Here is a 19,211-nt window from a genome sequence, read left to right on the forward strand (position 1 = left end):
CCTCCATATCAATTTCATGCAGACAGTGAACAGGGCATGCAGATGAGGGACTGTAGTTGTGCTGACTCAGAATTAGCACTTGCTTCAAATCCACTGGCCAGAGTTTCATTGAAGTTATTAAAGTTAGCAATTTGACTATTCATTTCAAAGCCCCATCTCTGAGCTAGCATGTTGTTGAGTAATGGCATTTGATTCTGGAAGTTTCATTTTGTCTTTCAGCAAACTACTTGCAAATTAGAACTGCTCCATTGCTATATTCTGGTAGATTTACTCTTAACATTACTTTGGTTATAAGCGGTCCTTTTTCAGAGATGACAAATCATTTGAATACTTCTGCCTGTTCCCATTGACCTGCACCGGAACCACAACCTGCCATACCCCTCCCATCCATGTAACAATCCAAACTTCTCTAAAACTTTGAAATCCGGCTCACATAGACCATGTGCTGGCAGCTCCTTCCACACTCTCATGACCCTCTGAGTGAAGAAGTTTCCCTCGTGTTCCCCTTAAACTTTTCACCTTTCAACCTAACCCAGGATCTCTGGTTGTAGTCCTACTCACTTCAGTGGAAAAAGCCTGCTTGCATTCACCCCATTGATTGGTGTTGGCATCCATCTGTCTCGAAGGGCAATGGATGATGACGATCATCATAACAAGCCTAGGTAGAAGGTATGGAGATCCTGAGATGCCCTGTTGTCAAGATCCTCCTCTCACTTTCATTAGTGTGGTCCAAAGGAAAGCTTATCAAGCTGATTTGGCACCAGCTTGGTTGTAGGATCTGCCGGAATGATGTTCAGTGCTGTCTAGAAGGCTGAAGGACCTGTTGCTGTGCTGTACTTCTCTATGACTCCAAAGCTAGTGTCCACTTGCTTTAGTTTTCAAACCATTTAATGCAGTTTATTTTTCCCTCCCAAGGTCTTCATTTGTATCCTGCTTCTGAGCCCAGTGCTGCTCCGTATCCACCAGTCCAATCTCAGCAAGGACCCTACCCACTGCCTCCGCATTATTTTGGTACAGTGGCATGGAAAGGATTGGGCACCCCGGTCAAAATTTCTGTTACTGTGATTAGTTAAGTGAGTAGAAGATGAACTGATCTCCAAAAGTTATGAAGTTAAAGATGAAACATTTTTTTCAACATTTAAGCAAGATTAGTGTATTATTTTTGTTTTGTACTTTCTTAGAGTGGGAAAAAAAGGAAAGGAGAACCATGCAGAAGTTTGGGCACCCCAAGAGATTTAAGCTCTCAGAAAACTCTTACCAAGGTCTCAGACCTTAATTAGCTTGTTAGAGCTATGGCTTATTCATAATCATCGTTAGGAAGGCCAGGTTATGCAAATACCCTGACTCCTCAAACCTTGTTTCAACAATCAGCAGCCATGGGCTCCTCTAAGCAGCTGCCTAGCACTCTGAAAATTAAAATAATTGATGCCCACAAAGCAGGAGAAGGCTATAAGAATTTAGCAAAGTGTTTTCATGTAGCTGTTTCCTCAGTTCATAATATAATTAAGAAATGGCAGTTAACAGGAACGGTGGAGGTCAAGTTGAGGTCTGGAAGACCAAGAAAACTTTCCAAGAGAACTGGTCATAGGATTGCTAGAAAGGCAAATCAAAACCCCCGTTTGACTGCAAAAGACCTTCAGGAAGATTTAGCAGACTCTGGAGTGGTGGTGCACTGTTCTACTGTGCAGCAACACCTGCACAAATATGTCCTTCATGGAAGAGTCATCAGAAGAAAACCTTTCCTGCATCCTCATCACAAAATTCAGCATCAGAAGTTTGCAAAGGAACATCTAAACAAGCCTGATGCAGTTTGGAAACAAGTCCTGTGGACTGATGAAGTTAAAATAGAACTTTTTGGCTGCAATGAGCAAAGGTATGTTTGGAGAAAAAAAAGGTGCAGAATTTCATGAAGAGAACACCCCTCCAACTGTTAAGCATGAGGGTAGATTGATCATGCTTTGGGCTTGTGTTGCAGCCAGTGGCTTGGGGAACATTTCACTGGTAGAGAGAAGAATGAATTCAATTACATACCTTCTGGAAGTAAACATCACACCATCTGTAAAAAGCTGAAGATGAAAAGAGGATGGCTTCTACAACAGGATAATGATCCTAAACACACCTCAAAATCCACAATGAATGATCTCAAGAGGCGCAAGCTGAAGGTTTTGCCATGGCCCTAACAGTCCCCCGACTTAAACATCATCGAAAATCTGTGGATAGACCTCAAAAGAGCAGTGCATGCAAGACGGTCCAAGAATCTCACAGAACTAGAAGCCTTTTGCAAGGAAGAATAGGTGAAAATTCCCCAAGCAAGAACTTAAAGACTCTTAGCTGGCTACAGAAAGTGTTTACAAGCTGAGATACATGCCAAAGGGGGTGTTACTAAGTAGTGACCATGCAGGGTGCCCAAACTTTTGCTTTGGGCCCTTTTCCTTTTTTGTTATTTTGAAACTGCAAAAGATGAAAATAAAATAAAAAAGAAATCTTGCTTAAAATATTAAAGAAATGTGTTATCTTTAACTTTATGCCTTTTGGAAATCAGGTCATCTTTTACTCGCTTAGCTATTCACAGTAACAGAAATTTTGACCCGGGTGCCCAAACTTTTGCATTCCACTGTACCTAATTTTATTTAACTTGTATTGGTGAATTGAAGATCAAAGATGGGGAAGGCTATCTTGTTTTTAACTTTATAAATCTTTTGCAAGTTAAAGTTGGGGCATTCTAAAAGTACAAATAATGTGGAATAACATTTGTATTTTTCATATTCCAAATGGTTATCGGGCAGTGAATTCAGTGTGGTCACTATTCTACAGACAAGTATAGCAGCAAACTTTTCCACAGGGTCATTCTAAGGCAGCAGAATGAATAATGACCAGGTAATCAGTTGGCAAATGAGTTAAGTATTAGACCTGAAGGCTCCCCTTTACTACTTTGAACCATTCAGTATTATAAATTTGAATATGTCATATCTATTCCCCTTAAACTGAGCAGCTTTGTCCCCTGGTTTGTGACTCTCCCACTTGTGAAAACATGACAACATCTGTGCTGTCAAACTCCTTTGGGATTTTATATGTTTGAAATAGGTCACCTTTTATTCTTCTAAGGCATGGAATACAGACCCAAACTGTCTTCCCTCTCTTGAAGGAATAATGGTCTCTTGGGAATTAGCCCAGTGAATCTCTTTTGGATTGGCTCCGTTTAGGTAAGGGGGCTGAAGCTGTGCCCAGTATTCCATTTGTAACCTCAGCTCTCCATGGGAAGTGTATTTTCAAACTCCAACCCCTTTGCAATGAAGGACAATGTGAAATTTGCCTTGTTATCTACTTATTGGATCTACCTGCTAGCATTTTGTAATCCATGTAATAGAACATGTATTACAAAACCCCGAGCTTCACTTGTTTCGAATGTCCTTCCATATACATGACCTTTGATTCCTCTTTCCAAATTGATTACCTCAATTATGCTGACTCTGTCTGTTTCCAGTGCTATAACATAGTAGCTTATCACAACTCCTATTTCTACATGATTGGCAAACTTGCAAACCTTGCCTTTCATTCCCTCTCAGACCATAGATTAAAATCCTAAAACCTTTGAGAGCAACAACCAATCTCAATAGTGATGCTCCTACGGCCTGAAAAGGAACCATTGATTCTAACCTTTTACTTTTGTGACAACCAGTCTGTACTCCATGGTAATACACTTCCTCCAACACTTGACTGTAAAAGCAACATAAAGAAAAGAGCTCCAGAACTCTCACAGGCTATAATCTTGATGCTGCAATTCATCAGATTTGATTTTTGGGTTTACAGCTACATTTCATGCAACTTCCATCAAAGGGTTGGTGCTGTTGATCCAGTTCTTTTCCAAAATGGAGGTTTCCAGCCACTTTTGTTTTTGATGACCTGAGCAGTTGCATTTTGACTGGCCATTTTTCTTTATCAAGTAATGTAAAGATTAGTACTAACACCAACATTTCTCTGAAGATCTTGTGTCATGTTTGAGAGTTAACAACTTAAAATGGTAACTTAACATCAGTATTAATAGACCTTTCTTTTGCTTTCTAGAGCCATAGAAAAGTGACAGCACAGAAGCAGGCCCTTTGGCCCATCTAGCCCATGCTGAAACCATTTAAACTGCCTACTCCCATTGCCCTGCACCAGAACCATAGCCCTCGATGCCCCTACCATCCATGTACCTATCCATACATCACTTAAATGTTGAAATCAAGCTTGCAAGCACCACTTGTGCTGCCAGCTCATTCTGCACTCTCATGACCTTCTGAGTGAAGAAGTTTTCCCTAGTTACCCTAAACTTTTCATCTTTCACCCTTTACCTATGACCTCTGGTTGCAGTCCCACCTAACCTCAGTAGAAAAAGCTTGCCACTTCTGAAGAGAAATGACAGCTTTTAAGTTAATTGGTCCAATGAAACTCAGAAGGGAGTACCTTCACCAAGGATCTGCATACTCTCCAGAACTGGTGTGAAAACTTAAGTTTGTCAGTGCGTTTCCATTAGTTCAAGAAAGACTACAACCATGGACCTACAAATCCTAGAATAAAAATGTTCTCTATAAGTTACGCAATGTGAAACTTGTTGCATCAAAAAACACATTATGCAACATGCACGAACAACTGGAGAAAAAATTGCAGCAACATTTTCAATGATACGATAGAAAAAGAATGCTGTTTTTTTTACAGTGCTTTCTCCTTCTGTCTCAGAAAAGATATCCATATCAACCAGAACAGATTTCACACTCAGGAAGTTGTGCAGTTTAATTATGGCTCCATGTAACTTTTGACTGTAAGTCAGTAAGTTGAGCAGTACAGAGCAAAATGTATCCAATCAAGAGGCGACCATAAGACACAGGAGCAGAATTGGGGCATTTGGCTCATCGCGTCTGCTCCACAGTAAATCATGGCTGATTTATTGTCCCTTTTAGTCCTATTCAAAGTACACTTATTATCTTCCGCCTTCTCCCCGTAAACTTTGACGCCTTTACTAATCAGAAACTTATCAACCTCTACTTTAAATTTACCCAATGACACAGCTGTCTGTAACAATGAATTCCACAGGTTTACCACCCTCCAGTTATAGAGTTTCCTCATCATCTCTGTTCTAAAGGGGCGTCCTTATATTCTGGGTCCTTGCCCACTTTTCCAAGACAACCTTACAATAGGAAACATCCTCTCTACATCCACTCTATCTAGGCTTTTCAGTATTTGATAGGTTTCAATGGGATTCCCCTCTTGATCTTCTGAACTCCAGCTAGTACAGGCCCAGAGCCACCAAATAATCATACGTTCACCCTTTCATTCCCAGTAACCTCTGCTATACCCCGATGATTTTGAAGAGGCATTGGAAAATAAAGGAAGTTCAAAAGGTTGTTACTTTTAAAATGTGATAGAACTAGAGATAATGTGTTGAAAATGTTTTGCAGAAGTCAAGAATGAGGTGCTAATCTTATAGACACTGCCATTTAAAAAAAAATGTTCATCAGAGTATAGGTCAGGTAGTGTCAGCATATGACAATAAGGGACATCAAATACACTAAGTAATGAAAAGTTTGTCCTCATGCTCTGCCCTTGTTCTGTAAACTAGACTGGCAGTGCAGACAAACAGGTGTCACACAAACGTTATAAGCAAGTGTAAAGAAAATTAAAACTACAAAAATACACAAGGAAACAATAATCTGGACCCCAATCCAATAGCTGTAGGTGTAGGACAACAAAAAAGAATGTTTGGGACTGATTTTTTTGAAAACGATTCACATGAGGGTTGATCAGGAGATGAAATGAATTTTCAAACAAGTTTTTTGTAATTCAAATTTTTATTATTATTTCTTATTTTACAAAGCAGCACAGTATATCATAGAGCAGATACAATATTTACACAGCCATCCCACGGTAGGAAAACATATAATACTAAGAAACAGAAAAAAACTTCTAATTTAAATTTAAATTAACATACAACCAAAATTGATCCCACACATCTTGCACTACCCCTCTATTTATTTGTTTGAGCTTTTCAAACTGCTTGGTCACCTGAACTGGATTGCCCAATCAGCTGCTTTCTGCTGAGTCTGAGCTATTGAAATCTTGATTGACTTGATTGCAGAGTCCAACTGCCAAAACTGCCAGAATCTCTCGAGTCAAAGCCTCAAATCTCCACTCTTTCACTGGCCCACTTACTCACTGGCTGCTTTCCATACAGTAATTCCTGCAGCTGTGATGAGACCCACCTTTATTTTATATTTTAGAATCTTTTTATTGATACATAATCTTCTACAGCTATAAAATGATACAAAACTTCAACAAATTGATATATATGCAATTAATAAAGCTGAAGAAAAAAAGCTGATCAGAAAAGAAGGAAAAAAAAGAGAATCCAACTAACTAAAAAAAAACCCACCTTTAAAATAGCAAAATTGTCACTGTTTACATTAGGTATCATTGCCCTATCACCCAGGAGACAAAGCCGTGGGCACAAGGGCAGTGTAGGACCCGACCAATTCCCCAACAAATCTAGAACTTTACACCAAAATGGACAAACCATGGAACACTCCCAAATCATGTGAGAATATGTGCCCACCTCTATTACATTTCCAGCATAAATGATTATCAACAATCCCCATTTTGTAGAGTCTAGTTGGTGTCCAATAATATCTGTGTACTATCTTATACTAAATAAATTTCCCTCTCGTTTCCCTAATATGTCTACCTACATTTGATAAAATATTTGACCACTCATTATCTTCAATATCGCTTCCAAGATCCTTTTGCCATACTGCCTTGAGATTGTTACACGGTTCACCCACAGACTGCTTGAACATTTTATAAAACACTGATGCTTTATGAGCTTCCTGTGGTAGTGTAAAGTATTCAGTTAAAGGGTTACTTTGTGGGCCACGATTCTTGAATATGCTACTAATGCAATGTCTTATTTGTAAATAGTTCCAGAAATGCCCTTTATCTACAAAGTTATATTTCCTCTGCAAATCCACAGACGACATAAAAATCCCATTCTCATAGAGATCACCGACTGTATTTAAACCTTTAATCTTCCATTCTTTCCAGGGCACCATTCTTTTCCCAAAGCATATCGCAGGGTTATTCCAGAGCGAGGAGCATAACTGATTTAAATGTGACATTTTACAAGCTTTATGAATTGTACTCCACACACTCCTTGAGTGAAATAATATAGGATTTAGATTAGTCTTGTTTTCCACATGTTGTGAGAGAATGTTAAGGGGAGAATATGGTGCAAGCTCCGTTCTATAACTACCCAATCTAAATCAACATCAGCCCTGTCCCAATGTTTAGCTAACTTGGTCATTTCAAATGATAATTTATATGCCCTGACATCTGGTAGACTGAGCCCACCCATGTTTCAATCAAGTTTTAAAGACTAAACTTCAAATAAATAAGGAATTAATGAAGGAAACATACGCTTCTAGATGAATATATTGCGATGTCCTCAGCAAACTTGCTTATCTTTAATTATTATAGGAGGGAGAGAGGGATGGGGTTGGAGGGGGGGGAAGTAGACGGGGGTAGGAGAGGGGAGGGGCATGGGGGTGGGGAGAAGGGGACGGGTTAGGGGAGGGGGAGAGGAAAATGGGGGGTAGGGGGAGGTAGGAGAGGGACGGGGAGGGAGAGACTGAATTAACATCTCAGGTTGATGACATTTCATCCAGTGAAATGTTAACTCTGTTTCTCTGTCCACAGAAGCTGCCTAACCTGCTGAGTGTTTAGAGAATGTGTCTTTTGGGCTCATCACTGAATGTCTTCAATGCTATATAAATCAAATCAGTAATATTTCTTGGAGTAGCTGGCTCATGCAGGTTTTACACCTGGGTAAGGGAAAGAAAGAAGCATCTAAACAAACCTTTGGATTATGAACAAAACTTCACAAACTAAAATCTGGACGTTGCCACATATTTAAGCACGACTGCTGAGGTTCAAAATATTAAATTTAAAATCTATCAGGAAGAGATAACTTTTTATTGTGATTGGAAATTTATTTTTGTTTCTCTATTTCTATCCTGTGTATATGTAGCAGGTCCTTATGCAGATCATCCCAGTTATGTTGTCTATCATGGTAGTTCTCGAATGGTAAGTCACCAGACAGGTGTATCAACACAGCCCCAGGCACAGTGGATGCAAGCACCAACTCCTATTCCTAACTGTCCACCAGGATTAGAGAACCTTACATTGGTGAGTGAGCATGTTATTCCTTCATGTTACAACCTGGAAGAGCTAACAACAGCATATCTTTCAGTGTCTTTCAGTGGATCATTATCTACACTTAATAAAATATAATGAGTGTTAGAGCGATACTCTGATTGTGCTAAACGACTTTGACCTTGTGATTTCTTGAATGGAATTTTGGCTCAAAACCTGTCTGTCTGCTGGTGTAGTGTGTCTTCCAGTTCCAAGGACCATATGGTCAATACTTTTTAGTAGCTGGACTTGATCCTGTTCTAATTGGCATGAATTTCCCAAAATGGATCCCTTCTTGGCAATTTTGACTAGAAGTCACTTGTAGCTGTTCTAATAAGTGAGTTGTTCTGGAACTGGGACTAGAGCTCCTGTTTAGGTCAGAGTAGAGTATATTTGATTCATTTTCAGTCATTGCTTCACATGGCAGAGCTTGGTACCACTATCACCTGAAATGGCTGTTACCTAGACACTCCATTTCCACCAGCAGTTTGTTTTGTTCCAGATTCCAGCATCAGTTATCTGTCTAGATAACCCCCAGCACCACAGTCCTTCAATTTATTAGAATTATTTAGAAACTAAGATGTTATGGAGAATCTGAACAATATTAACTTTCTGTATTTTGTTGTGACACTTATCCTTTGTAACAAAAGATGCATTGAGAGCTTGTTTTTAAAATATTGAAGTAATTTATTGAACTGTAATAGTGATAGGAAATGGTGCAATGTGTTGTCATCTTGTGATTGTTATTAAATTTTGACATAGAATATAGTGCTCGTGCTGCAAAGTTTATTTTGAGATAACTCAAGTATTAAACTGGTATATTCTGCCCTTCACAGATTGATCATATACTTGTTCATCAGGTTACTGAGCTTATTGAAGGTGAGTGTAATTTGATTGAGTTTTTATTTAAATTATTGAGCTGAATAGATATTAGTTCTGCATTGATAATATTTTTATATAGCTATGTCACTGAAATGGATTTGTATAGAAATCTTCAGAAATTGAACATTTTAAAGTATTTGACATCCATCAGATCTCGAATTGGCATCTAAAATGTTTGCAAAATAATTTGAGTTTTAACAGTATTAATTAAAACATTATAAAAATGGACTGCTTAAGGTTGAGTAGACAGTCCTCTATTCCATGATGGATGCATCACACCTTCTTAATATACCTGTTAAGACCCTGCTATATGGGATTGAAGCTCAATATTAAGTGTTTAACCTAAAAATGAGAGCTTGATTTCAGGAACAGTTTTAATTTTGAAATTGTTTAAAACAGTAATTAAATGGTGAGTAAAAGTGTACTTTTTCCAGGATGGAGAAGATGAGTTAAATAGCCTTTCACATTCTGCCATTCTGATTTCTGTCAATATTGGCTAGTTAGTTTGAATGGGAAAATTTATTATGCCATTAAAGAACTCAGAAGAATTCTTGAATGTGTGTGATTTAATTGTCTTTGCTGTTCTCCCTCAGTCATTTTGTTCCATTCAAATGAATGGTTCCATGTTCCTGTCAAAGGTTCAGCAGGACACTGAAAAATATGCTTTTTTTCCCCACTGACAAATCAAGGCATCTAAATGTTGGTGTCTGATTAGGAAATCACTATTGTGGGGATTGGTGGCCTCCACGTTTGTAAGCAAATTCTGAACCTTTGCATTTAGGTGGACCTCTCTTAGTGTGGACCTCTCAGCCTTTCTGTGGAGGATTATGTCCTTTAAAGTTCAAAATACATTTATGTACACAACTTTGAGATTCATCTCCTTACAGGCAGCTACAAAATATAGAAACCCAAAATAACCCATTTAGAAAAAAGACCGTCAAACACCGAATGTGCAGAGAGAAACAACAAATCAGCAAACAATAAAAGCAACTGAATAGTGCCTTTTGTTTATGTTCTCATGATTTCCAGCCTTATCTGTTTGGAACCAAGTTAAAATGAGGACAAAAGACAGATGATGTTATTAGCCGCTTAACTCAATCTCTGGGCCTTACTGCAATGGGTCAGTGTCCTCAGCACAACTGTCCACAGATGTCTTGTACTGACCTTCCCACATTCTTAACGTCAGAAATGAGAATGTTCAGTTCTGTTCAGAAGTCCTCAGGTGAAGCAGTTTCTGTGTGCAGCAAGGTCTGTCTGTCTATCTATCCATCCAATCAGCTGTCAGTCTGTCTATCCATCCAATCAGCTGTCAGTCTATCTATCGATCCAATCAGCTGTCTATCTATCCATCTATCTAATCTAATCTATCCCATGTGTAATAGGCCCTCTGGCCAAGCTCCCAAGCAACCCCTGACAACCCCAAATTAAGCCTAATCAATTTCCAATGACCAGTCAACTGACCTGGTTCAGCACCCGGACAAAACCATCAGGTTGCAAGGGGGGAGAAGCCGGGATCGAACTCCGAAGTTCCAACGCCCTGAGTTGTAATAGTGTCGCACTAACCACTGCACCATTGTTACACTGTTGCAAGTTTTGTTTGCACAAACAGGTGTTCGGCAATATCCACCTCTACCGAGAGGTGGTCCAACTAGGTCTTGGCCGTTGGTGGCATTATTTATTTTAAATCCCAAAATAATGACATCTTGAGGTTGTTTGTTGACCAAAAGTGTAACTTAACTAACACAGATACATTGCTGCTTGCGATTGTTAGAGGCAGAATTGTCTGCTGAGTGATGCCTCGTGATGGTCAACTTTTACCTTCAATGTTCAAGACACTGGGAGTATAAAGAGATGACGTTCATTTGCCAGGTGAGATTAGCACCACCAATACACAAAACTCTTGACAGCATCTGGGTCAGTGACTTTCTGCGCTGACATTCCATCCACCACTTTATTTTCTAAAATTTTTTCCTGGTATCCCCTCTCGAACATGTTATGTCTACCATTCGAGGGTCAGTGGTAGCAAGCACATAGGTGCAATCTTCCCTCCAAACTTCACTGCTTGGGCACAGTGCTGGAACTGGATCCGTGACTCCAGCTGTTTCTGAAAGTGCCTCTCTTGTCACCCTTTAAAAGGTCAGTACTGTATATGTTAGCCTTGTGAGCAGTGTTCATGGTCTGCCGAGAGTATATTATAATTTTTCATACTTGGGCTAACTTTGATCTGTCTTTTGAAGTGCGGTATTTTGCTTTTCAGCCTTAGTAGGATATGAGACCAAAATCAAGTATGAAGTAAAAAATGGCTTGGGGCAGAGAGTTTATTACGCAGTTGAAGACAGTGAATTTAATAATCGAATATGCTGTGGTGGATGTAATAGTAGATTTATCATAAAGATTTTGGATGACCTAGGACAAACCGTCATGCAGCTTGTACGCCCTTTAGGATGTGGATCTTGTTGCTGCCCTTGTTGCTTTGATCAGGTGAGTGTAAAATAAAATTGAGTTGTTGTATCTGAAGCTGTTTCTGTTCACTTGCTCTTCATCTGTTTTTTATTTTTAAGCATGCCCTCTTTATTGATTCACTGCCCTTTTTTTGGTTTCCTACCAAAGTCCAGATGCTTTTGGAAATGTTATGTATTGGAGTCCTTTATTTCTGAAGAATCAATTTTTAATACCAGCTGAAATCTTGAAATGGAGTTTAGTTATAACAATTCAATCATGATTTTTCAGAGTTAGGTGGTGTGGGAGATTTTTGAAGATTCTTCCCACAGACTATATAATTTAATCTAAATATTGCTTTACCCTTGAAAATTCATTGGCCTGAAATCTTCCTACCTGTTTTAAAAACTCATGAGTGAATAGAAGAATTACTACAATTCCAGTTGGCAATCATACCAAACACTGGGATCATGCTTAAGAAGTATCACAAGGTTAACCGGTTTCTTAAACAACTCAATATTTCAAAGTAACGCATGCAAAATCCTGGAGGAACTCAGTAAGTCAGGCAGCATCTATAGAAATGAATAGATGACCGCCATTTTGGGCTGGTTGAGAAAGAAGGGCGAAGATGCCCGATTAAAGAGGTGGGATGGGGAAGGAGACTAGCTGGAAGGTAATGGGGGTGAAGTGGATGAAAATGGTCAAATGGGCTAGAGAAGAAAGGACCATGGCAGAAAGGGAAGAAGGAAGGGACCAAGGAGGAAGTAGGTGAGAAGAGGTAAAAGTTTGGGGAATAAAGGGGGAGGAGGGATTAGTTTACTGAAGGGAGAAATCTATATTCGTGCCATCAGGTTGGAGGCTACCCAGATGGAATATAAGGTGTTCCACCAGCATTTTGTGTGTGTTGCTGGAATATAAGGTGTTGCTCCTTCACGCTTAGGGTGGCCTCATCTTGGCTCGAGAGGAGGCCATGGATCGACATGTCATTCATGTATTTCAAATATGGAGCCCTTGTTGAAGCTAAACTTAGTGCAATAGAGTTAACTTAATATTGACTCTGTCACTAAATGTTCTTCAAGGAAGACAGTGCTGTCTTTGACTAAGTTTTTTGAAGCTGAAGTTTATAAACTCGAGGTGCAGAATATTTTGATGAGGTATAGTTGTGTTTGATTCTCTGGTCTGACTACTATGTAGCTTTGTGTTAACCAGATAATCAGGCGATTGTTCCAACTGAAAGAAACCCCAAGTTGTGACATAGGAAGATTGTGAAGTGGGAATAACTGGAGCATCATGCTTCACAAAGTTCCTCTATCCAAAATTGGTCACAGAAATCTGCCTGGAGAACCAAATAAATGAGTTAAATAATGTATATTGTCCCAACCAATTCAGGGAACACATTTCTTTCCTATTCTCAACATCAATTAAAACTGCTACCATTAGACTCAGCGTACACCTTGGCCAGGTAGTGAATGCAGTCCCGTTATAGACAATAAAATGCCTCAGGAAGAGACTTCTAAGCCCACAATATATGTTTTGATCATGATGACAAATTAAACTAATTCCAGCTGCCTGCACATGGTCCATATCCCTCCATTTCCTGCCTAATTGCCTCTTGGAATGTTGCAATTATATCTGTTTAGACCATCTCCCCTGGCAATATGTTTCCGGCATCAACCAGACTGTGCATTAAAAAAAATCAAACTGGAGACAGCAGAAGCAGAACAGTGAGGCCACACTTGGAGTATTGTGTGCAGAACTAAATGTCTAGCAATAGGAAGGATGTCATTGAGCTAGAAGCGGTGCAAAATAGATTCAGTGACTGTTGCTGGGACTGGAGAGTATGGTCAATCAGAGACTTAATAGGATGGAGCTTTTTGTTTTGGTACCTGGGAGACTAAGGACTTTAGAAGTTTGTAAAATTATGATTGGCATGGATCAGGTGAATGGTCACAGTATTTCTCTCAGGTTAGCGTAGTCTAAAACTGGAGAACACAGATTTAAGATAAGAATGGGAAGACTTGAAGAGGACCTGAGGAGCAACCTTTTCCACACTGAGATGGTTATATGGAGTGAGCTGCTGGAGAAAGTGGCCGTTGCATTCTTATCAGATATTTGGATATGGGCAGAAAATGGGATTTAGACTAGAGGAGTGTGGGCCAAATATGTTAATAATTAATGAAGGCAACTTGGTCAGCATGGAGAGTTGGGCTATGATGCTATGACATTAAAGTTGCCCACTACAATAATCCTGTTGATTTTTACATCTTTCCCTGATCTTCCTACATAATTATTCCACTAGCTCTTGTTGTGTGGCATATAATGATGTAACCCCATCTTTCTGATTGCACCTTCCTTGTTTCTGACCTCTTACCATCATTGCCACCCTGAGTGACTTCTCTAGGATGTCCTCACTAAGCTGTGATGTTCCCCTGTCAGTGTTGCAATTCCCCCATCTCTCTTTCTGTTGTGTCTGAAATTCAGTTTTAAATGGTAACAACCAAAAGCAGGCAGTCATCCACCTCTTTTATTAAAACTGCATTGTGTCCTTTGATATGGCCTGGAAACCTGTTCCAGAGGTCAGTGGGCAAATGTCCTTTTGATGAAGGATCAAATGATCTGAGGAAAGGCCTTGGCCCAAAACATCAACTCTTTATTCGCTTCCATTGATGCTGCTAGAACTGCTAAGTTCCTCCAGCATTTTGTGCGTTGCCCTGGATTTCCAGCATCAGCAGTCTTTTGTGTTCAAAATGTTCTTTGGCTCTCCTGTTTCCCTGCCCATTATAATCTTGTCTGATTATTCACAAGAGCACATCGTAGCCTCCATTATTGGAAGCATCTCATCCACGCTGTAGTCAGTGCTCCAACGTTGCATTTGATTCTGACCTTTGCTGTCCGTGTGGGTTTTGCACATTCTTGCTGTGACTCCATGGATTCTCTGTGGGTGCTGCAGTTTCCTCCAACATCCCACGGACAAGAGATAGGTTAATTGGCTCAGCAAGTGGAGGGAATTAGTAAAAGAACCAGAGGGGAGTTGACAGGCACAGGAAAGAGAAGAGGTTGTAGTGTCCTGGGAAATAAAGAGGAAATGGGACTGCTGTGATTGCTGTTCTGGGAACACGGATGGACCAGATAGAATGATGCTTATTATGGACAGACAGATTTCAATGTCTAAATGTTTAGGATGACATTCTGGCATTGATGCTTATTGTGAACAGAAGGAAACGGTAGCTCAAATTTTGCCTGGTGGCCAATTTCCCCCCTCATCTTCATCTAGATCAGGGGTTCCCAACCTTTCCTATGCCATGGACCAGCACCATTAAGCAAGTTGGGAACCCCTGATCTAGATCAATAATATCCATTCCAGAACATGGGATTCTTAGACTATCATTTCCCATGATGGCAGTGTCTCATTAGAGTGCTTAAGATTAAATAAAACTTATTTAAAAAAAATACTTGCAATTAGTCAGTCACACTGTTTAATGAATATGGACTTGCCACCCACAAACTGAAGTAAGACCTGGAAATTGTGATGGTCTCACCTGCACTGAATCAGAATCAGGCTGTGAAATTTGTTGTCTTTGCAGCAGCAGTACAATGTAGTACATAATAATAGAGAAAAATATCTGTGAATTACAGTAACTATATATAACATAGTTAAATAAGTAGTGCAAAAATTAATTCATGGGTTCAATTGTCCATTCGGAAATTGGATGGCAGAGGGGAAGAAGCACTGGCGCTTTTAAGAAATTTAAAAGTGGATAAATCTCCGGGTCCTGACCGGATATTCCCCAGGACCTTGAGGGAAGTTTGTGTAGAGATAGCAGGAGCTCTGACGGAGATCTTTCAGATGTCATTAGAAACAGGGATTGTGCCGGAGGATTGGCGTATTGCTCATGTGGTTCCATTGTTTAAAAAGGGTTCTAGAAGTAAGCCTGGCAATTATAGACCTGTCAGTTTGACATCAGTGGTGGGTAAATTAATGGAAAGTATTCTTAGAGATAGTATTTATAATTATCTGGATAGACAGGATCTGATTAGGAGTAGCCAGCATGGATTTGTGCGTGGAAGGTCATGTTTGACAAACCTTATTGAATTTTTTGAAGTAGTTACGAGGAATGTTGACGAGGGTAAGGCAGTGGATGTAGTCTATATGGACTTCAGCAAGGCCTTTGACAAAGTTCCACATGGAAGGTTAGTTAAGAAGGTTCAGTCGTTAGGTATTAGTGCTGGAGTAATAAAATGGATTCAACAGTGGCTAGATGGGAGATGCCAGAGAGTAGTGGTGGATAATTGTTTATCGGGATGGAGGCCGGTGACTAGCGGGGTGCCTCAGGGATCTGTTTTGGGCCCAATGTTGTTTGTAATATACATAAATGATCTGGATGATGGGGTGGTAAATTGGATTAGTAAGTATGCTGATGATACTAAGGTAGGAGGTGTTGTGGATAATGAGGTGGGTTTTCAAAGCTTGCAGGGAGATTTATGCCGGTTAGAAGAATGGGCTGAACGTTGGCAGATGGAGTTTAATGCTGAGAAGTGTGAGGTTCTACATTTTGGCAGGAATAATCCAAATAGAACATACAGGGTAAATGGTAGGGCATTGAGGAATGCAGTGGAACAGAGAGATCTAGGAATAACAGTGCATAGTTCCCTGAAGGTGGAGTCTCATGTAGATAGGGTGGTGAAGAAGGCTTTTGGAACGCTGGCCTTTATAAATCAGAGCATTGAGTACAGAAGTTGGGATGTAATGTTAAAATTGTACAAGGCATTGGTAAGGCCAAATTTGGAATATTGTGTACAGTTCTGGTCACCGAATTATAGGAAAGATATCAATAAATTAGAGAGAGTGCAGAGACGATTTACTAGGATGTTACCAGGGTTTCAGCACTTAAGTTACAGAGAAAGGTTGAACAAGTTAGGTCTCTATTCATTGGAGCGTAGAAGGTTGAGGGGGGATTTGATCGAGGTATTTAAAATGTTGAGAGGGATAGATAGAGTTGACGTGAATAGGCTGTTTCCATTGAGAGTAGGGGAGATTCAAACGAGAGGACATGATTTGAGAGTTAGGGGGCAAAAGTTTAAGGGAAACACGAGGGGGTATTTCTTTACTCAGAGAGTGATAGCTGTGTGGAATGAGCTTCCTGTAGAAGTAGTAGAGGCCAGATCAGTTGTGTCATTTAAGGTAAAATTGGATAGGTATATGGATAGGAAAGGAGTGGAGGGTTATGGGCTGAGTGCGGGTAGGTGGGACTAGGTGAGATTAAGAGTTCGGCACGGACTAGGAGGGCCGGAATGGCCTGTTTCCGTGCTGTGATTGTTATATGGTTATATGGTTATAAGCTGTTGTTGAATCATTGAGTGTGTGCCTTCCAGCTCCCTTACCTCCTCTCTGGTAGCAATGAGAAAAGAGACCATCAGAGAAACATTGCCATCATGAAATAAAGAATGGGATAACTAAATGGGATTGAGTTGAAAGCTAAAATAACAAATTTAAATAGCATTTTCAAAATGCTCTTCATTCTGAGGGAATGGCAACTCACATATAAGAATGGGATTTTCTACTCCCATGTAATTATGCCTAAGTAATCTGTACAAGTCATTCAGTAAACTATGTTTAAAGTTGCTGGAAGTGCAAGATTACTTTACCACTTTCATAGACTTGAAGTAATTGCCTCATAACAAAACAAAATAAATTTGAGGGTAGTCCTTGGGCATCAAAATAGGAAGGGTGCTAGGCGGGGGGGGGGGGGGGGGGGGGGGGAGGGGTGGATAAAGGAGCCAATATGTAGAATGCTCAAACCATTGGTTAGTAATTTAAATGTGAGAATTGAGTCTGGTGTCTCAGTTCACAAGAGCTGCACAATGCCAAATAATAGATGTTGGTGTTAATTGGTTAGGTATGAGGAGTGACCCCATGGGTGTGTCACAGTGACTGAAAATCCCACATGTTTGTAGATGTGCCAAACAATGTACAACTGAAAGCATCTGTTCTCAACATGTCACATTTTTGGAGTCCTTGTGATAAGTTTTTGTGAAGTAGTGTTTCTGCTCCACATCCCAGAGCTTCCTACTTATTTTAATGCATGCAAAAGACTGCAGACTTCAGAAGCAATATGCTATAATCACATTCAATCTTATTAAGTATTTAATAAAATTAATATTTGGAATAATATTTTGTAAACTGAAGCTTCTCATTATTTCTTTGTAATTTGCATAAGCACATACAGTAATTTGTCTGAAGAAAGATTGAGGAAATTGAGAATTCCTACTCTTGACAAAGAACTGATTCTAATATGTGTTCAGCATGAGCAACAAGGTGGAAAATTGGATGGGATATTTGGAGCTTAGATGGAATTAGAGGAGGAGTTTCAAGGAAATGTTATAATATCAGTAGAACTCAGAGCTGAGTCAGATTATGGTTGGAAATAACCAGAGAAGGTGGACTGTAAATTTGTGTATTTAATTGGTGCTAATGTAGTCGCATCTAATCATGGGCCATGAGAACATTTGTTTTTCATATTAAATTTATTTATCTTTGTACTCTTGCATAATTAATATTTTAATATTCAACAGTGATTAAGTGTTATTTTCTCTTGCAGATGGAGGTTCAAGCACCACCAGGAAAAGCTATTGGCTATATTGTCCCGGAATGGCATCCTTTTATACCCAAAATGAGTATCCTGAATGAAAGTCGTGAAACAGTATTGAAAATTAGAGGTTCGTGCTTGGCAATGAGTCGTCCTGGTGCTGTAAACTTTGAAGTAAGTTCATATACTGTATAAGATCCCTTCTCGTTCCTTTAATGAGGATATGTTCAACCTTCATTCACCATCCCCTTCATCCAGATCTTAGCTTCTGAACCTTCTCTACAATGTCTCCAATGCAAGTATATCCTTAAATAGGGTGAACAAAGCTGTGTGCAGTACTGTAGATATGTTCTCATTCTAGAACCTTGTACAGTTGCATCAAAGTATCTATCTACTTGCAATAAAGTCCAACATCTAACAGAACCCCCATATCCTTCACTGTTCATAGTGAGTGCCACTTAAAATCCAGTCCTGATGCCAGACAATAAACTGTTGGAGCCTCATGTATCTCTCTCCATGTCACCCAAACTTTTAATCTAATTTCTATGTGTATTTGTACCAATTGGTGCTTGGGGTTCTGGCATTATAACACAATGTACTCTGTCCTCTTCCTTGTTGACCTCTGACTGCCATCTTATTTTTCTCATGGTTGTACTGATGGAAAGGAGATGACAATATAATGGGGGGTGGTGGATGTGGGTGTTCTTTCTCAATACTTTGCCAAGCTCAGGCTGACTGGAGGTCCATGTACTGTATGATATGAATCATGTTCAAGGTAATGTAGCAGTGTTTGGATTAATAAAGATGCATACTCTTCACAAAAGGAAATATTAAATGCAATTGAAAAATACAGTGAATATATTTCATATAGCCTCTGAGGTGGCTTGTGCCTTCGTGGTTACTTTGCCATTGGAGCAGTTGTTGGTCTCCAGCCAGGAGAGGTCCTTCATTTAAGAAGGGTCTCTGCCACGTGTGTTAATTTCTGTCTTGATGAAGGGTCTCAGCCTGAAATGTCAACTGTTTATTCCTCTCTATTGATGTTGCTTGACCTGTTGAGTTCCTCCAGCAATTAATGTTTGCTCT

At 39.7% G+C, this 19,211-nt stretch overlaps 1 protein-coding gene across 8 annotated transcripts in view; it reads left to right on the forward strand.

The window, feature by feature from the left end:
- LOC140726639 (phospholipid scramblase 1-like) overlaps positions 1-19,211 on the forward strand; it is a 46,184-nt gene that overhangs the window by 6,749 nt on the left and 20,224 nt on the right. For 4 of the 8 annotated variants that reach the window (XM_073043255.1, XM_073043257.1, XM_073043256.1 and 1 more), the window contains 4 exons: positions 8,057-8,214; positions 9,057-9,099; positions 11,360-11,583; positions 18,141-18,302. In XM_073043255.1, coding sequence (XP_072899356.1) covers positions 8,057-8,214; positions 9,057-9,099; positions 11,360-11,583; positions 18,141-18,302 — 587 coding nt within the window. Of the gene's footprint in view, positions 1-3,989; positions 5,382-8,054; positions 8,215-9,056; positions 9,100-11,359; positions 11,584-18,140; positions 18,303-19,211 lie in introns of those variants that run through there. The other 4 variants (XM_073043258.1, XM_073043263.1, XM_073043261.1 and 1 more) reach the window with 3 other exon arrangements.

This window comes from Hemitrygon akajei, chromosome 4 (assembly GCF_048418815.1).
Source record: "Hemitrygon akajei chromosome 4, sHemAka1.3, whole genome shotgun sequence".
Classification (NCBI taxonomy): Eukaryota; Metazoa; Chordata; class Chondrichthyes; order Myliobatiformes; family Dasyatidae; genus Hemitrygon; species Hemitrygon akajei.